General features: G+C 49.3%; 1 protein-coding gene across 1 annotated transcript; it reads right to left on the bottom strand.

Moving 5' to 3' along the window:
• Positions 1-1842: 1842 nt before the first annotated feature.
• Positions 1843-18827, bottom strand: LOC128941685 (tetraspanin-36-like). Its single transcript, XM_054283571.1, has 7 exons — positions 18732-18827; positions 7013-7204; positions 6081-6155; positions 5528-5623; positions 4770-4922; positions 3752-3835; positions 1843-2920 (listed from the first exon to the last, which is right to left on the bottom strand). The coding sequence occupies exons 1-7, from the start codon at positions 18789-18791 to the stop codon at positions 2834-2836; spliced, it is 747 nt and encodes a 248-aa protein (XP_054139546.1). The 5' UTR covers positions 18792-18827; the 3' UTR covers positions 1843-2833.
• Between the last annotated feature and the right edge of the window lie 958 nt (positions 18828-19785).

The following is a 19785-nucleotide window of genomic DNA, read 5'->3' as shown; positions in this document are numbered from 1 at the left end:
GGCGGGCACGGAGCGTGCGCGCTGAGGGCCGCGCTCAGGGCGGGCGGAAAGGGCGGAGCGGGAGCCGCGCTGAGGGAAAGCCGGGCGGGGAGGGCGGGAGCGCTGAGGGGAAGGCGGGGCGGAATGCTGGGTAGTGTAAAGCAGGTTGTGGGCCAGGTGAGGCTCGGTCTCTTTTCCCAGGCCGCCAGTGATAGGATAAGGGGATATGGTCTCAAGCTGTGCCGTGGGAGGCTCAGGTTGGACTTCAGGAGGGTTTTCTTCATGGAAAGGGCGTTCTGGCCATTGGAAGGGACTGCACGGGGAGGTTTGGAGTCCTCATCTGGAGGTGCCCAAGGAAAGCCTGGACGTGGCACTCGATGCTGTGGTCTGGGTTACAAAAGGGGATCAGTCAGGGGTTCGGCACGATCTCGGAGGTGTTTTCCAGCCTTTGACTATAATTCTGTGAGTCTGGAGGGGCTAGGAGGAAGGGCGTGAGGCGGGAGCTCTGGGGGGAGCGGGAGTGTGGAAGGTATCGTTTTTAGGAGCTCTGTGAACAAAGACACCGAGTTCACCTTAGAAACAAGACATTGTTTATTCAGCGCAGCGTGCGAGGAGGACGCTCCAACTAATCAGCTTGCCAGGGGGTAAAAAGTTACATCTGTTATACAGTAAAATTCACACGAACACGGCCGCTTACTGCATATTCTCCGCCCACCTAATGGACATTTATTTGGGTGATGTAATCTTAACGCACGGCTAGAAACAGGCTCTTTCCTTCACTAGGCAAACTCCTCTCGTACAAGTAATTTCACATAAGTTACGTTAACAAAAGGCGAGAAAAAAACCGGAAAGTCATAAAGGACAGCGGGAAGGGAAGGGAAGGGTGGAAGGTGAAGGCTGCTGAAGGAAGCAGGGCAGGAAGGCCAGGAGGGGGGAAGAGAGGCGGGATCACCGAGGAGAGCGGCAAAGAAGGGCGGAAGGCAGGATTGCTGAGGGGAACGGAAGGAAGGCGGAATTGCTAAGGGGAATGGGAAGGAAGGGCGGAATTGCTAAGGGGAACGGGAAGGAAAAGCGGGATCGCTAAGGGAGGCCGTAAAGGAGACCGGGTCGCTGAGGACAGCCGAACGCGAAGGGAGGCGGGATCGCCGAGGGGAGCGGCAAAGAAGGCGGGATTGCTGAGAGGGACGGGAAGGAAGGGCGGAAGGCGGGATTGCTGAGGGAAATGGGAAGAAAGGCGGGATTGCTGAGGGGAACGGGAAGGAAAGGCGGAATTGCTGTGGGGATCGGTCAGGGAAGCGGGCGGGAAGGGAAAGCGGGATCCCTGAGAGGGGCGGTAAGAGAAACCGGGTCGCCGAGGAGAGCCGGGCGCGAAGGGAGGCGGGATCGCTGAGGAGAGCGGGAACGAAAGGCGGAATTGCTGAGCGGAGCCGGGTGAGAAGGAGCCGGGATCGCTGAACGCTGCGGGAATGGAAGGCAGGATCGCTGAGGGTGGGGGGAAAGAAGGGCGGAACGCGGAATTGCCGAGGGAGTCGGCCGGGACCTCTCTGAGGCAGCGCCCTCAGCCTCCCGCTCTGGTTCCGCCCCTGAGGACTTTACTCCCTCCAGAGAATTGTGATAGCGTCGACCAACAACCGCCTCACTATTTATTACTTGGTTGTATAAATTCAGTTTATTTCAGCATTTAACAGAAGACAAAGCCCTCAATAAAAAATCAGTTTTCTACATACATATGCTCATGCTGGTGTGTCTTCTATAGGACATTGTCACCCGTTGCTGCTTTTTTTTTTCTCTTGTGGTAGGGATGGAGATAATTAAACAGTTTACACTGATCCCAAGTTTTTTTTTTTTCTTTTTAGCCATAAATATAAAGGTTTATTTTACTGAGGACAGGCTGCTTATCTCTCCAAGGAAGGAATCAGCAGAATGTCTTGCTTTTCCACAATTCCCTGATACATAAAGCTCACAGTTCCCTCTGTTCTCTATCCCCAAAATTCTGAAAAGCTTATAAATAGATTAACATACAAACGAGTTAAAGAAGGACTGTGTTAAAGCGGGGATACAATCCAATCTGTGTCCAGCAGAACTAAGGAGAACAGAAATGTACAAAAGCAGCGCTACAGCATATTATTGAAATTGCTTAGTGCAAGAATGTATCTTTTTAGTATTTTAGCAGAAAAGCATGGTCAGGGCTGAAACGTGGCACTAATTCCCGCAGGCAAACCACAGAAAAAGGAGGAGGAAAATGTTCAAAAGCCCAGCTTCATAAGGAATTTTTAATGTCAATAATTAAGAGATAAAAAACAAACCAAAGAGAGACAGTTCTGAGTCGAAAAGCTCAAAACCTGGGGTTTTTCACCTTTGCCAGCTGCTCCAAAAAACCACACAAATGTGTGTTCTAGACTTTAAGTGTGAGGTTGTCTTGCACTAACAACCTCTGCAGTAAACAGAATTACAATATGTGACATAAGAAGGGGGAAAAAATCTGAAACTGCACAATCAGACATAGAAAAAAACATACTACCAATCCCCATGCCTATGAAGAGTATTTAAACCCGGCATTCAGAAGTTTCTTTTATTGTTTAAACTACACCATGGGAATGATCTGAGGTTTGTCCAGGCAACTGAAACCCCTCCTGAGGTCTCCACCATTTTGTTGATTAAAAGATAAAGTTTCTGCTGCCTGTTTTTGGGGCAGAGGAAAGAAGGTCAGAAGAAAGTTTCTTTCTGGAGCCTACTACACCACCCAGTGCTACCAGTAGTCACAGGTCCAAACTTAGCATAACGTTTCAGAAAGCTGTGGTGTGATCACAAGTCAGTTTCATCATCAGGAAGCAAGGTTGTTCTTCTCGGTTTATTAGGCAAACACCCCTGAGTAAAGAGGCTGATATCCACTTTCTTCTTTCTTGCAAGTAAGCACACAGACACTCAGCATGCTGAAGAACTGGAAAAGAGGGAGTGCACAAGGGACTGAGTCCTGCTGTGTTTGTTTCAGTTGCCAGACTAAACACCTACACAGCGGATGACTTCATTATATGGAAAAAACTCATTTAAAAATCCATCTGCATAAAGTGTTATTTTTGCATACCAATTCCCAGTAATAGTTCCGGCTGGAGTGTTCCCTCTCTGGTTTGTTCCATTAATTAGTACATTCACATTAATTAATATTTATCTTGCCATGGGGAAAATTTCAGTGAAAGGCTAGGATTGTTTGGGGATGAGTTCTCCAAACTATTTAAGCACACCTTTGGACAAGGAGTGACAGGAATGGCTTTCCACTAGGAAAGGCAGGGTTAGGTGGGATATTGGGAATCAGGAATTGCTGGCTGGCAGGGTGGGCAGGCCCTGGCCCAGGGTGCCCAGAGCAGCTGTGGCTGCCCCTGGATCCCTGGCAGTGCCCCAGGCCAGGCTGGATGGGGCTGGGAGCAGCCTGGGACAGTGGGAGCTGTCCCTGCCCATGGCAGGGGGTGGGACTGGATGGGCTTTAAGGTCCCTTAGCACCCAAACAATCCCGGGATTCTGTGACTATGATAAAATGGATTCCACAGTGAATTTCCATCCCAAATCCTCTACTATTTTTTGAATCCCTCCCATCATTGTGAGGCAGATGAAACGGAGACAGTGGGAAAAACACAAGTGAGGAACAGAGGACTGAGTCTGTTCCTCCAGAGGCAGAAGAAAGCTGTAGACTGTTAGGACAGTGAAGATGATGAAGACCTGAGATCCAAGGGCAAACAGTACTATTTTCCATGAGGGAAGAGACAGGAGTGTTTACCTTTACGATGGCAAACCCCAGGATTACAAGCATGGCATAGCTGATAACGCTCTGCAGCCCAGACTCCAGTTCCTGTGCACAGCCCTGCCATGAAAGAGAGAGGTAAAAACGTGTTAAAAGGTGTTCATCCAGCAGGAAGTTTTTATTATTCCCCCCAGCTCTCCCAAGGCAGCAGGGCCTGGTAAGGCCTGTCTAATCCACACTGCAGGTCTGAGGAACTCCATTCTTGTCTTCCAGACCTGGTGGCTTATTTCCTCCTGCGTGAGGAGAGGCACTGACAAACTGCAATTTACTGACATGGCTGCGTCTGAATTTCCTCTGTCTCTGGTCATTTAAACAAGTGCTCAAAACTCAGAGACAGAATGGCCATCAATATGATCTATGAAAGTCAGCTTAGGGCTTTGTGCCCTAGACTGGAGAACGCAGTATGGCGTTTGGAATCATAGAGTGTTTGGGTTGGAAGGGACTTTACAAGATCATTCAGGCTCCCCCTGCCATGGTCAGGGACAGGCTCCCACTGTCCCAGGCTGCTCCAAGCCCCATCCAGCCTGGCCTGGGCACTGCCAGGGATCCAGGGGCAGCCACAGCTGCTCTGGGCACCCTGGGCCAGTGCCTGCCTATCCTCACATCTGATCTACACTGATCTTCTTCTAGCTTAAAACCATTACCCCTTGTCCTGTTGCAACAGGCCCTGCTAAAATGATTGACCTCACCTTCCTTACAGGCAACCTTGAGGCCCTGGGAGGGACTCTGAGGTGTCCCTGGAGCTTCTCTTGTGCAGCTGAACAGCCCCAGCTGTGCCAGGCTGGCTCCAGGGAAGAGGAGCTCCAGCCCTCAGAGCATTATCATTCTCCAGATTCAGTGTGGTCAGTCCCAGATGAGTTGTTTCCCTGCCCCAGATCTATTTAAACAACTACAGCTATTATCCCTAAACTGTGCCTGGCGTGCTTCTCTCCACAGTTCCACCTGGCTGAAAATGAACACGGCCCAGGTGTGACCCCGAGCCCCTCATCCTCACCCGTGTGTTGAGTTCCTGCAGCTGATCCAGGTGCCCGGTGCAGTTCTTGGCCTCTTGCTGGCAGCAGCTCTGAGGAACACTGTTGTTCCTAGTGGAATTAAACCACTGGGTGGTGGTCCAGTCACTGTAGTTCTTGACCCCGCAGCAGTGAAGCTACCAGACACAGGACATTGACACAGCAGTTACTGTTACATAGCATTATACATATGTATTACTAGTTACATTATATATATATAATATATGTTCATATACATGAATGCTCCTGGTGAGTTAAACTTCTCTTAGGCATAGCCAGAGCTGCCAGTAGCTTGCAGCAGATTTACAAGCAGCGGTGCTTCAGGAAAACAATCACAGATGTAATAAATCAATCTCCACACATTATCACATCCCTCTTAGTTTATTCTTTGTGAAAGCTCCAACAGGAAGGTGACAAGTTGAAGGGCAGAGTCTTCCATCATCTCACTATTTTATGGTGTGGTGCTCTCAGCAGCAGCTATTCCTATGCACTTATTTGCTGCGATGCAAATGTCATTCACATCAGCCACATCCCTGCCTGCATGAATGTCACACCCACAGCCTGGACACACCAGCTCTGCAAAGTGAGGAGCACCCTCAGCTGCCTTGGAGAATTGAATGGTAAACACAGAGCCAAGCTCCAGGATACCGCCCCACTCATCCTCTCCTCACCTTTCCCTGCCTCAATTCCTTGTTTAGGACCCAAACATTGTTTTCCAAACAATGCTTAAATATTTTCTTACCTGTTCTTGCAAGTAATCCACAACCCTAGACTCTGGGTTTTGGCCATCATACTTCTCAAAGACGGAGCGCATTGTACCTTGCACATCAGTTTTTACCTGTTTAGACAGAGAAAAACAATGCAGATGATTTTAATGTGAGAGCTGAACATTTTATCTGGTGGAAACTGCAAAAGATCTGTATCTCAAATAAGTCAAGGGGGAAAATAAGAAATAAGAAAAATCAAGCAATGTTTTAGACAAAATTCAGGTGGCCCTTAGCCAGAATCATGTTCCTGGGTAGAAGCTTGCTGCCCTTGATGGAAAAGCCCTCCTTTGAGAGCATCAACAACTGTTTAATCCAACTCAGAGACTGTTGTGATATCTGCCAGGTACTTTATATATTCACTATGTTCCCAGAAAAGACATCCCCATTCCCATTTGCTCTGCAGGTTGCAGGACAGGGGATGAAGTAAAAAAAAACCAAACAACCCAGATAAATTGGAATGATCAAACAATGTGAGATCTGTTCTTTACTTCTATGTTGGGACAGAGATGCTAAAAATTTTTAATTTACCTTTTCTCTGTAAACAAATCCAAGGACAAAAGCGGACACTTCTGCAATGAAGATAACCAGGATAATGGCCAAGAACTGAAAATAAAAAAGAGACAGTAAGAGAAAATCCCACAGCACTTGAACTCAACTGCACAATACACTTCACATTACTTTACAGCAGTAAGTGATTGTTATCTCTTATTGCCTCTCCAATCAAAATAGTTACCAGAATATAATTTAGAATAGAAGAAGCTGTGGCTTCCTCACCCCTGGAATTGTTCAAGGCCAGGTTGGACAGGGTTTGGAGCAACCTGGTTGCATTGATTGGTCTAGTGGAAGCTGTCCCTGCCTATGGAAAAGAGGTTGGAAGTGGATGAGCTTTAAGGTCCTGTCCAACCCAAACATTTTGAGGATTGCTGTGCGTGGCTGGGACGATGACTGTGGCTCCACAGGCTCTGTGCCCGATCCTGAGCACTGCCACGGTGTGACCTGTGTGAAGAGCCTGTGGAACACTTCACAAGGTGGATGTCAAAGGGGAGAGTACACAGAAAAACCAGCAGCCAAGTCAGGTACATTGTGCACTCCCTGTTGGGCTCACATTGCATTCAGGACACGAAGCTACTCTAAGTGAACCTTTCTGGATTTTTAAAAGTAATTCTGTGAGCAGTCAAGGCACAAGGATTAAAGCCTGCAGAAAGACTGATACACATCTGGTTTGCTTGCTTGCTTAGAAACTCATATTTCCTCCTGCTCCTTCACCACCTCACTCCCCTAAACTTGCTGCTCCCGCACTCATCTTCCCTGAGCCAGCTGGGGCGGACCAGAGCATCCCAGCTGAAAGGGACTCGCACAAACCAGCAGTGCTTCGGCAGCGCGTATCACCAGGACCTTTCCCTCTGTTCACCTCCCTCCCGTGCCGGCGGGAGGCAGGCGACACCCGCGGTGACACTCACCAGCCCCAGGCCGACCCGGGACTCGCGGAAGGTGGCGCAGCAGCCGAGCAGCCCGATGATGAACATCACCACGGCCACGCAAATGATGATCACGGCCGGCAGCAGGGCGTACTTGTCCTGCAGAAAGTTGTCGTAGCTCTTGTAGGTGTTGATGACGTACGCCCCGACATAGCTGAGGCCTGCTGCTGCCGCCTGAAATGCAGTAAGGAAAAGTGATTAGCAGCTACTTAGTAAGCCTCTGACCTGGAAACTAATCACGGATTGTTTTCTAATAGAGATTTTAGAAATAATGGCTACAGTGTGCAAAGAACTAGATGGAAAAAAACGCTGAATCTGAAACTATTACCTAATTGAGGCATTCAAACTTGAACACAGAGAAGACAAAATTCACTGTATTACTCCACTCCCTTGATAATAAGGCACCACAGGAGCTGAGGTGAAAGGTTGATGTCTGTAGACTTGCATCAATGTCTTTGCAGAATGCCAAGCTCACACTACATCCCACCCAAGGCTGCATTAACGAGAATCAGATCACCACATGGTTGGTTTTTTTGGTTTTTGTGGTGGTTTTTAAATTTTTTCAAATTTATTTTTGAGAAAAACTCATCCTTTGCATTCCCATTAACCACTAAGGCAGGCCCAAATGTACCTAGTCTCAGCAAAACAGTCCCTACTTTTCCTGCAGGAAACAGATTTCTGCAGCCTTTAAAATAATCTCTCTCCCAGAAGGGTGTTTTGCTGATTGAGGCCAAGGTAGAGTGCATCAGTGGCAGCTGCCCTGGAGGCCAAAGACTTGTACCCACTGGACTGGGTATAGCCCTGGAAACAACACCAAAAGGCTCAGCCATGCTCTTAGTGATGGCACAAAAAAATTCTCTCAAGAGTCAGGATGGCTCATCCACCCTCTGTAATCCTGCAGCACAAAGAAAATGCAGCACCCCCGATATTCACATTCTGGAAACTTGAGGGAAACCAGACAGATTGTTTTCAACAGGTCACAGCAGGATTTCGTCACGCAGCCTCAGAGCAGTTCATTACCTCCCCAGCACTGTACATTTTAATTAATCAAACACTCCTCATGCTGGAGCTGGGACTTGCTAATTCCTTGACCTTGTTTGGCTCTTTCCCCTCCAGCCAGATCTGCTGCCTGCCCTTCAATTACCTCCAAGTGCAGGAGCATCCTTTGTTTCAGACAGCTCCCATCCCACAATCCTGCATTCCTGGATGCTGTCTGTACCCCAGAATTACTGGGTCAGATGCACCAAGTGATGAAGCCAGACATTTAGTACAGGACGTGCAAGGTCCTGCTGCCCTGGGGCTCAGATACAGCTGGTCCTCTGCAAAGTGGGATATCAGGAAAAGGAATAGGATTGCCAGTTCTCAGGTGGTTTTTCTTCTCTACATGCACTGGGTTTTCAAATATGCTAATGATGAATGTGGTTGCTAAAGCCCTTTCATTTTTCCTCTCTTTGAAGGAAATCTCTTTCCTATTTCCCTGTCTACAGGTGTAGGGTGACCATGACTTTTTCCTGTCACCCCTTTTTAGGGATGCAGGGGAAGGATGAGACCAGTTTATCTCAAAGAGCACCACTGCCTTCTCACTTCACCACAGGAGGGAGGAGTTGAGGAGAAGCAGCCTCACCTTCTGCCTCAACAGTCTGTTCCTGAACTGAAAGTGGGACAGGAAAAGTCCTTGGAATGGCAGCAGCAGTAAAGTGTCACAGCAACGGGCTCCCGGCTGGGTAATAATCAACATAGACTCCATGTATTCACAGAAGACTGATCATTTAATTTATTAAGAAACCCATTGCTTTTTTATACCTTAGTTTTCTACAGGTGGAATTGATTGCTCCTCCAATCCAAACACCATCACCATTGGCTAATTAAAAAACCACCCTTTGGTAAACAAATCTCCATAACACATTCCACATGTGCACAACAACAGGTGCAGCAAGCGAAGATAAGAATTGTTTCTCATTCTTTTCTCTGATCTTCTCACAGCCTTTCCCAGGCATGGTTCTGGGAAAGTCGTTTGTTTCTCTCTGTGGCCAGAGAGCTGCTGCCACAGTAAAGGTGGAGGTGGGGACTCGTCACCTCCATCCCCCTTTGCCTTCAATTGCACAAGAAGAGTGAAGGGGCATGACTCAAAAAGTGTGTCCTGTATTTCTGGCCTGGATGGAAGGCTGGATGCACATGTCTGTCCACCTGTTCTCTGCTCTGAAACAGCATCATCTGGGCAAGGACAGTCACAGAGGGGCAAGCAAAGCTGTGCCAGGGCCTCACAACCACCACCACAACCACAGGGTGGTGATTCCTCCCCAATATCCCACCTCACTCCACCCTCTGGCAGTGGGAAGCCATTCCCCCTTGTCCTGTCACTCCAGTGTCTTTTCCAAGGTCCCCCTCCACCATGGTGAAGAAACATTCTTCATTTTTAACTCATACTTCATTTTCCATCCATTTCCAGTGTGCTCAAAAGGCAATGCAAAGGAAGCAGCACAGGACATGCTAAAGAACAAAGCTCCCAGGCTGTGGGGAGCTAAGAAAGACCTTGCTGCAAGTAAAAGGCTGCCAAGAATTAAGAAAAAGAAAATTATAAAGCCAATTCACAAAGGCCTCTAAAGCCAGGACCAGCAAAGCTCCATGACTGCAAGACAAAACCAGAAGGTCTAGTGTTAAGTTCAAGGACCTCAAATATAAAGTGGTGGGTTTTATTGCAATACTGAGGATTGCCTTGTTTCTGGTCAGAGACAAAGCGCAATCAGCAAGAAGTTTACTAAAATTTCCAAACTTCTGCTTCCAAGCAGAAAAAGGAAGAGTAATGAGGCAAAACCAGAAGTCTTTGGGAAAAGACCTAAAGGAAGATGACCACAGATACTGCTGCAACTTCACCCATGGTTTTTAATTCATTTGGAAGAATCCTGAAGCCTTGAAGAGCAGGGTCACTTAGGAATAGAAGGCATCACAGATAATGACCTCTTCCCTGATTTTTGCAGGTGAGTCCCAGAGAGAATTTTTGAGAGCAAAGATGAAAAATACTTCAGAGCTTAAATCAGAACTCTTCCCTTAAGCCTTTCCAGAATTTAAGTCAAATTCAAAATCCGGTGGAGGGATTTGTTTCACCTCAACATCACAAAACCTACAGCCCATTCCTAGATCTGAGATGTACTAAGACGTACTTCTCTAGAAGGACAAGTCCTTTGCATTGCGAAAGATGGATCTCAATATGTCTGACTAGGTTTCTGTTGGGTCTCAAGAAATAAACAATCCCACAAACACACAGGCCAGTCTGAGCAATTACTTTTGAGGAGGAATAGATCAAATACGTCCTTTTCCATGATCAGCCAGCCACCTCCTCAAACCCATCTAAAATGACACAAAGGACGCTGGGATTATGCCAAGAAATACACATTTTGTCACAATTTTTGCTGCTCTCCTGCTTGCCAGCGTGCTTGCAGCCAGCAGGCTCACACAATGTGGGCACAAACCCTGGCACGGGCAGCCCCGGGTGACTCAGGGTGGATCCGGGATAGGCACCTCCCCTGGGCCACCCACAGCCAGCACAGCACCCACCCCTGACCCTGCCCTGCCCTCGCTGCCCCGCTGCCTCACCAGCCTCCCGGAAACGGCTCCTGCTTCTTTACGGTGCTCGTGACTTCCTCAGGACAAGATGACGAGATGAGGCAAAAGGAAATTTTGCAAGAAAACCCCTTTCCACAGCTGGGCAGCTCTGCTGCCTCGCCCCCGCGGCTCGCACCCTCCAAGGACCTAGGGCCACAATCACTCAATTTTTCATATCCCACACCGCTGACAGAAAGCAGAAAAACTATTTGAGCGTGAAAAAGTGAACTCCTTGGGGCTGAGTGAGAGAAAGCCGAGCTGTGACAGTCAGCAGATTTTCCCAGGCTGAGGTTTGGGCTCACCAAGCCCTTCCAGGCTCAGCTGAGCCAGGGAAGCAGGTGCACAGAGGACAAACACAACACGGGGGGACTCTCAGTCACATAACACACACAGAGCGCCGTGAATATTCACTCCTGCCCATGAAACAGAACCCTGCGCTGTCTCACTGATGCAGAACAGGACAGCTGCTGGAAAACACCAATTTTATGTATTTTTTAAAATGCAACAAGCCTCTTTGTGTTCCACTTTTTTTATATGCTGATGACCAAAAGTCCCTACCCTGTTCAGGAGGATTTTAGCCATGCAAATACTTCATGCCTCTTAATCACAGACATAGAAGGGGCTGCTTAAAGCTTCCTCTATACCACTGCTCTGAAATACATGCAAATGTTTCATATATATATATTTTTTTTTTTTTTTCTATCAGTGAGGCAGAACAGGTGCTTTTCCACCTTTACTTCCCTGTTTTCATAGGCCAGCCTTGCGTGATGGCTGAGAACAGAGGTTAGTGTTCGTTCACAGTTATCAGCACAGGCTTCTTTGTCCCCTGCCAAACCCAGATAAGGTACAGCAAAGGAGCCAAACTACCAACTGTGGTGTTAAAAGGCAGTGTCTGCTGCTTGGAGGATTTGGGGTACTTTTCAAAAGGTTTCTCCCAGCATCCTCCCATTTCAGCGTGTTGATTCTATGACTTGATCTGTTACTGCAAACTGGTACAAGACTTTATTTTGAAAAGGCTGGAAAATTAAAAATACAGAGTAACAAAGCTGTAGTGTTCAAAGGAGAAGTTTAAGAACAGGGTGAGTTCTGAATTCACCCTGTGTGTCCAGCAAAATGCAGCCTCTGTACAGTAAAAAAACTGAGGCTATGAGACTTACAGACATTTCTCCTTTGTCCAATGGGACTTTCCCAGCGCCAGCACTAATATCCACCACAGCACAAAACTCAGGCTGGCTGGATTTTTCCTATATCATTAACTTTCTATGGGCAAAGACAGATAAGAGAAATAATACCATTTTTCATGACACAGTAAGAGAGGCTGTCTTCCTCAGCAAACAACTTCAAATACAAACTGGAAGAACTATGAATATCCCCACAAACCCTTTCTGAACCTCTGCCACCAAACTCATCATTTGACAGTCAGCTCACAAAGCTGCCTGAGTTAATTTTAAGGCTCAAATCCCACCTTTTTACAGTATCTTTGCATAGTCAGATGAAAATTATTACTTCAATTATTCTTTAATTATTACTTTGCCAATTACAATTATTACTACTGCCCTGTTCCCATATCTCTCATATCTAGAGTCAGCCCCCAGCAACACTGGCCTCAGTTACAAGCGCCCATCCTCTCCCTAATACAGAAGACACTCCATGTCTTTGTTTTTTGGCTTTTTTTCTGTGTACAAGAAGTGGTTTTGATTTACCTAGACAGGTAAATCTTCTGCTCAAAAGACTTTGCACATTTCCTCCATAAATAATGTATTTTATTACCCAACAGCCAGCTTGCATGGCAAAGAGAATTACTACCTGGCTCCCTTGCTGATTTATTGTACTACAAGATTTATTCTTCCCATTCACTGCCACAGTTTCAAGTCCTCCCTGGCTGCTGCACTACTCCATTTTCAGGGAGCAAGAGGTTTTCTAAGGATTTTAGAGGAAAAGAAAGACGCTGAGCACTTTTGAGAAAGCTTTTTTCGCTTTATCCTCATTTTAACCAGTTTAAAACCCGCCTTGGGCCACATGGGCCAGGCACTTCCCAGAACTGGGGTTCCCTTGGCCCGAGGCAAAGCTGGTTTCTCCCAGCAATGAGAGTGACCCCAGCTCAGCACCTCCCATCCCACGTGCACAACTTTCTCTCCCTTTTCCATCCTGGATTTAGAACTCTGCCAGCTGGAAGAGACCTCCTCGCTCCAGGTACCGTTTCCTACCCTGCTTACAGTATTAATTTCTGTAAATGATAAATCAGGTACTGCCACATTTGTGTTCTCTGGCTTCACCCAGGACAGTGTGTGACCGTGCTTGGTCACCCTTGCACTGAAAAAGGTTTCTGATGTTCAGAGGGACCATCCTGTGCTTCAGCTTGTGCTCACTGGCCTTGTCACTGGGCACTGACAGCATCATCTGGGCAAGCACAGACGCAGAGGAGCAAGCAAAGCTGCTGTGCCAGGATACCTGTGCCAGGGCCTGCCCACCCTGCCAGCCAGCAATTCCTAATTCCCAATCTGCAAAATCTGTGCCTGCCCTCTGGCAGTGGGAGCCATTGCCTGGGTGCTGTCCCTGCCTGCCTTGTCCCCAGGGGCTGTGCAGCTCTCCTGGAGCCCCTGCAGGCCCTGGCAGGGGCTCTGAGGTGTCCCTGGAGCTTCTCTGGTGCAGCTGAGCAGCCCCAGCTGTGCCAGGCTGGCTCCAGAGCAGAGGGGCTCCAGCCCTGGCAGCAGCTCCGTGGCCTCCTCTGCACTGGCTGCAGCAGCTCCAGCTCCTTGTGCTGCTGGAGCCAGGGCTGGGGGCAGGATGGGGTCTCCTGTTAGTACACAATCTTGCTGTGCTCTCTCAGATCTTCATGTTGTGAAAACACTGATTTACAAAATAATAAAAAAATACTGAACTCAGCAAGCTGGAGCTGGCTTTGGGTTGGAGCAAAAAGCACCAAAGCTGTGAGCTCCTACCAGGCTGCCCTCAATTCCAGCAGCACCAACAGCCCCAGGAGAGAATTCCTGCCAATCTCATGGCAGTCATTACCCTCAAACTAAAACCTTCAAATCAGTTTCCTCAGGTGAGCTACAAAGGTGGGACAGAACCCAGACAACTGTTCTGAGCCAAGCTATACCAAGCCACAGCAAACTCATCAAGGTCTGTTACGCCCAAATATTCAGCTGGGATGTACAGCTGAGGGGCATGTTTCAGCCTTCCCCCAAAACACACCTCAGGCTGCTTGCTGAGTATGGTGGGAATTGCTTGCTTTTTCCTTTTCTTCCTCAAATGAAAACAATGAGCAGCTGCAAAAAGGCTCTGAAAACCTATGTCTCTCTTTCAGGAGAAAAAAATCGCCAAACCTAAACCAGCATTTTCTTGCAGTTTACATGCTGCAAAGCCACACACTCAGAGGGGATTCTGGGTGTAGTGGGCTTGTTTTCAGGCTATATTAAGTAAATATCTGCCTTGAGAGTTGTTTTAGCATGCTGCCTTTTGTTCTCCAAGCCTAATTCCAAGGTTATTTTTCATTCCCTAAAAGCCAGCATGTACCTAAAAAGCACAAATGGTGGGATGTCCTCACGGAGACACTGTACAGAAGTGCAAAGCAAGGAATCCTGCCCCAGTTCCTAATGCTTAATCCCCTGCCTTGGGGCTATGGTGCTGTTGTTAATCACAATCACAGAGGCAACAGGACCAGGAGGAGGAGAAACCCATTTTCACTTGTCAGAACCCCCATTTTCCCTCGTATTCTCCCCAAATACACAGACTGCAGGGCATGAGCTTGCAGGCAGTGTAACTTCAGCTGGGCATGGATTGGTTTATCAGCCAGTGCCAGGCTGTTTTGGATCCGAGCAGCCCGTCTGGATGAAAAACACCCTGTAGTTCAATATTTGCCTTCCGAACCACCCCAATTTCTCAACCAGCTCCTCCAGGCTCAGACACTGGATGCTGCAACTAAACCAAGGTGCACCTAAATCAGAGCAGAGCTAATCCTAAATCTTGCTACAGAGGTACCAAAATGGGACCTCTTGAGCCGTTGTAATTACCACATGGACTTCCACAACGTGGAACCACAGAATCCCAGAAGGGTTTGGGTTGGAAGGACCTGCAAAACTCACCCAGCTCCACCCCTGCCATGGGCAGGGACTCCTTCCCCTGTCCCAGGGTGCTCCAAGCCCTGTCCAACCTGGTCTGGAACACTTCTGCTCTCTGGGCAACCTATGCCAGTGCCTCACCACCCTCACAGGAACAATTCCTTCCCAGCATCTACCTTGAATTTCCCCTCTTTTCAGTGTGAAGCCATTCTCCCATCAGTACAGCTCCTGATGAAGAATCCCTCTATGGTTTCCTTGCAGCCCCTGTCAGACATGGGAAGGCTGATTTCCACATGGCCTTCACACAACTTCCTCTTCTTCAGGCTGACACCCCCGCCTTCTCAGCCTGTCAAACTGTGGTTTTGGTGACCTTTGACGAGACCAAAGTGCCTTCAGAGATGGATACACAGCCTGGCCTTCCAGGGTCCCTTCACAGCCACAGGGACCCTCTGGCTGAGGTTGTTCCCTGGAATCTGCATCACTGTCCCAACACCTCCCCTGTGCTGACCACACAGCACCTTCGTTTTAATTTACTCTGTGAGGCCCTATACAATACAGCAAAGCCCATTTTCCTCAAAGCCAGTTCAGTTCGGCTTCCTGATTTTGGGGAGAAAAATTTTAAACAAGGAGCAACTTTACCCTTTCCAGGCATGCTCAAAAGGATCACGCCAAAGCGCCCAGGCATCCGCCCCATCCTGTGACCACTGCATCATGTGGCTGCTCTGCTCTCACCATTCAGAAATGAGCTAGAAATCACAGAATGGCTGGTGTTGGAAGGGACCTTAAAAATCACCATGGTTCCAACTCCCAAGGAGCCCTCCCAACCATCTTCCCCTTCCCTTCCTCAATGTAACCTTTTCTATTCAATACATTTTTCATTAAAAGTATCCAGTACATTGTTAATTAGAAGTATCCAGATTCCTCTCTGACTGAGGCTCCAGAGCAAGCATTCCCAAAGTACTCATTACGGGCATGAGTGATTTTAAACCATTCACACATGCAGGATTTTTTCTCGTGGACAAGTTTATACCTCCAAATCACTTTAAATTATTTAGAGTGAACCACAGCAATATAGTGATTCCTTGAGCAACCTGTTCTAGTGGAAGGTGCTCCTGCCCATGGCAGGGGGCTGCACTTCTTGCCAGCAGATCAAATGCTGCTCTCTCCAATCTCCTGGTCTTACTGAGGCACCCTAGGCAGGAATTTGTCCTTATGCTTCTCCCTGCTGTTGGGCAAGTCAAGCAAGGAGGCTGGGGAAGCGCCCACCTCTGCTTAGAAGTGAATGGGAAATCTGGGGAAACAGGATTTTCACTGCACGAACACCTGAGGCAGCCCTCTGGAGATGAATCAGAATATCTTGCATTGGAGGGGACCCACAAGGATGGTGGAAGTCCAGATTCTCGTCCTCAGGACCACCAGTGGATGCCAAACCCCCTCTGAAGGCAGAGACCTGCTCAGTGACAATGAAGCTGAAGGTGAGCAGGGGCAAGGTGCTGGATGCTTTGAGGTTAAAAGCGACTGGAAGGTGCTTACTGCACATTATACAGAAATACTGGAGCACGAAGCTTCCATCTGGTTTTAACATTCCCAGTTTCTTCCCTTGGACCAGGAAGTGAATCCCAGCATTCCACCTCTCTCCTTTCAAAGGAGCACCATCACATCTCACCAGAGAAGTCCCCTCAAAAGACATTGCCAAGAACATCGTGGTCTGCTCTGACCCTTCCTCTCCCTCTTTTGGGACCCATGAGACAAACCTGCATCCCCAGCCTTCACCTGGAGCAGGCCAGCACCCTCTCACCAAAACTACCACTCACTTGCACCTAATTGCTAGGTGCTCAAGAGCAGAAGAGGAGGTGGGAAGAAGTCCCACAGCCTGAAGCACCGCCCGTGGTAACCTTATAATTAAATAATCTTTAATCACTGAGTTTTTGGGGGGAGTTGTGCATAGGTGCCTGACCTGCAGAATGACCTGCACGTAAGATGCTGAGCCTGGTGTTTAGGAGAAAAGCTGTTTTTTCACCTCATTTAGGAAGCCCGATTTGTCATTGTGGAAGATCTGACTTCCTTCACTCTGCATGATAACGATCAGATAGCCAAAAGAGGATTTTTTGCCTTTTTAGGATATTCTTAAGTAATAACTTCTGTCAAAGAGCCACATCTGCACCATCTGCTGACTACGCAGGTAGTGAATTATTTTCCATAATCGCTTCTGAGCTGGGAAAGATCTGCAGCAGGCAATGTCTGGACATGAATTACTCCTTGGAGAAGGGCTCTGATGTTCTTGGCAAATCCTGTTTTCACAATCATCTGGAGCCTTGTACTTACAGAGCCCTGACTGTTAGAAATGTTCTGCAGGAGCATAAAAGAATCAGTCCCTCCATCTCCACCCTCCTAAACCAGAATTCCAGGTTCTGCAGTTCTGCTGCTGGAATGTGATTACCACACGTAATGGCGGCAGCAGCATCTAAATGCCACAGGTACCGGGCTGCACTGCTCTTACTGGGATGAAAAACAACCCAAAGGGCTGCTCTGGGTCACCCCAAATTCAGAGGCCAGAGACGTGCACAAGGATCATTGCTGGCAGTCCGCAGAAGAAGATCACCAATCACAACTAGAGAGTGCTCCTACAGCAGAGGGAAAAGCACCAGAGACATTTCTAGGAGGATATAAGGCTGTTTCATTTCCAAAAAGCCAAGCAATGATGCTTAGCTGAGGTACACCTGTTCTGAGGCTCAGGGGCTTTCCACATACAAACAGAGGGATGCTGCTGCAATGTTCTCTGCGGCTACTTCAAAAAAAAAAAAAAACAAAAGAAAATCACCACAAACCAAGCAGACACAGTGACACCATGTCACCTGTTGTGCAGCAGTGACTCGGCCTGCAGCTCCATTTGTGTCTGTGGCTCAGGAGCTACATGGAGCACACGCAGCAATAAACTCTGCTGGGCGTCGTAAAAGAGGCACAGGATGGAGGGGACGAGCTCCTCACCACAGCCAGCAGCAAGTCATGTTTTTACAGAACGGCACCACACCCCACGAGGCCCCAGGGATTAATTCGAGCAGGATTCCTTCTTTTGCCTCATTTTTTCTCTCCTCGTGTAGCCTCTCTCTTTGGCAAACTTTGGTCCTTCTCCTCAGGAAGAGCCTCTGCTTCACCCAGAGCAAGGGGCGCTGCCACGCTGAGCCCAGCCCGGCCGAGCAGCTCCAGCCCCGGCTGTCACCGGCAGGCTGGGGCATCCCTGGGAAAGCCCCGTCTGGAAAACACCCAGGCGCTACAGAACCCCCAGCCCACGGCCCGACACACCTGAGCTGTGACACGGCCCTTCCTACAGCAGCACACAGGTCCCACGGTGGCCCGTGGCGATGGAGGGGGTTTTCCAAGCTTCCCCATGCAGGGGGAATGCCCCAGCCGGGTTACCCGAACACCCCCCAGCTCTTCCGAACGGCCACCAGCCCCGCCGGCACTGTCCCGAGGCAGCTGTGCCACGAGCCTCCGATGCCGACACCCCCAAACCAACGCGGGTTAGGCTAAAAAGTATACAAACCACCCTCATGTTCTCACTCGCTTGTAAATAACTATCGCGGAAGGGATTTGGAAAGCCGTAACTGTGCCAAGGACACAGCTGGAACAAAGTTCTCAGCAGTTTTCCTCCCCAAAGGTCTTCTCACCCCAAATACGGAGCAGAGCCCTTGTACAATGCCCTCGCCTTGCGGCTTCATTTCCTTTCGACCATAAAACGCGGCTGTAGACTGCTTTAACTAAAAACACTACTAAAAACCCGGGAACATCAAAAACACGCCACGAAGAAAAAAAACGAACAAAAAAAAGTAACAAGCTCTCCCTTTGTTTTTGTTTTTCATAGAAACGTAACCCCCTAAATCTCCTTGTTCTTTACAAACACGTAATTAGGCGTTGCTACAGAAATGTACGAGCGCACACAGCCAAGCCCCATGCCCGGCTCGCTGCGGGATCGCCCAGCAGCGTGTCCCCCTGTCACACCCCGTCCCCCCCGGCCCGGGACAGCCCCGCGGTACCCAGAAGGCGAGGCTGAGCAGCAGCAGCACGGTCTTGGAGGTGATGACATCGCAGTCCATGTTCGCGCAGCTCTGGGGCTGAGCCGCCGCTGCACCGGCCCCGGCTCCCCGCGGGCCGCCCCCGACCCTGCCCTGCCCTGCCCACACACGGGACGCGTTTCCCCGTGGCCGAGCCGGCAGATTTCCAAGCAGGGGGTGGGGAGTGCCGGGAGCAAATGTCAAAGCAAATTACTGGTGACTTCAGCGTGGTTTGGGATTTTCTGGTGCTTTTTGTTTTTTCCCACAACTTCTGCAACGTTCCAGCGAAGTTACACTAAGCCCTGTGAGAAACTCTCACTGCAGCACAAAGGTTTACATCAGATTTGCCTTCCAGGGTTGCTAACCCACAGCTATCTCCCCTTCATCCAGCATGTATGTTTTGGTCTATCTGAGGCCAATCTTTCCAATCACATGCTCCATTGAACGGCAGGAATATGTGGATCGGTGGTGGGCATACGTGGATCCATGCTGAGTTAACAACTGGACTCGGTGCCCTGGGCTGATCCCCAGCGTGGGCAGCAGGGCAGGGGGATCCTGCCCCTGTGCCCCTGGGCTCAGGTGAGAGCCCACCTGCAGAGCTGCCCCAGCCCTGGCTCCAGCAGCACAAGGAGCTGGAGCTGCTGCAGCCAGTGCAGAGGAGGCCACGGAGCTGCTGCCAGGGCTGGAGCCCCTCTGCTCTGGAGCCAGCCTGGCACAGCTGGGGCTGCTCAGCTGCACCAGAGAAGCTCCAGGGACACCTCAGAGCCCCTGCCAGGGCCTGCAGGGGCTCCAGGAGAGCTGCACAGCCCCTGGGGACAAGGCAGGCAGGGACAGCACCCAGGCAATGGCTCCCACTGCCAGAGGGCAGGCACAGATTTTGGCAGATTGGGAATTAGGAATTGCTGGCTGGGAGGGTGGGCAGGCCCTGGCCCAGGGTGCCCAGAGCAGCTGTGGCTGCCCCTGGATCCCTGGCAGTGCCCCAGGCCAGGCTGGATGGGGCTGGGAGCAGCCTGGGACAGTGGGAGCTGTCCCTGCC

Source organism: Melozone crissalis, unplaced genomic scaffold (genome assembly GCF_028551555.1).
Source record: "Melozone crissalis strain CALT ecotype California unplaced genomic scaffold, PUWL_Pcris_2 ptg000036l_1, whole genome shotgun sequence".
Classification (NCBI taxonomy): domain Eukaryota; kingdom Metazoa; phylum Chordata; class Aves; order Passeriformes; family Passerellidae; genus Melozone; species Melozone crissalis.
This window is presented reverse-complemented; position numbering and strand designations above follow the sequence as displayed.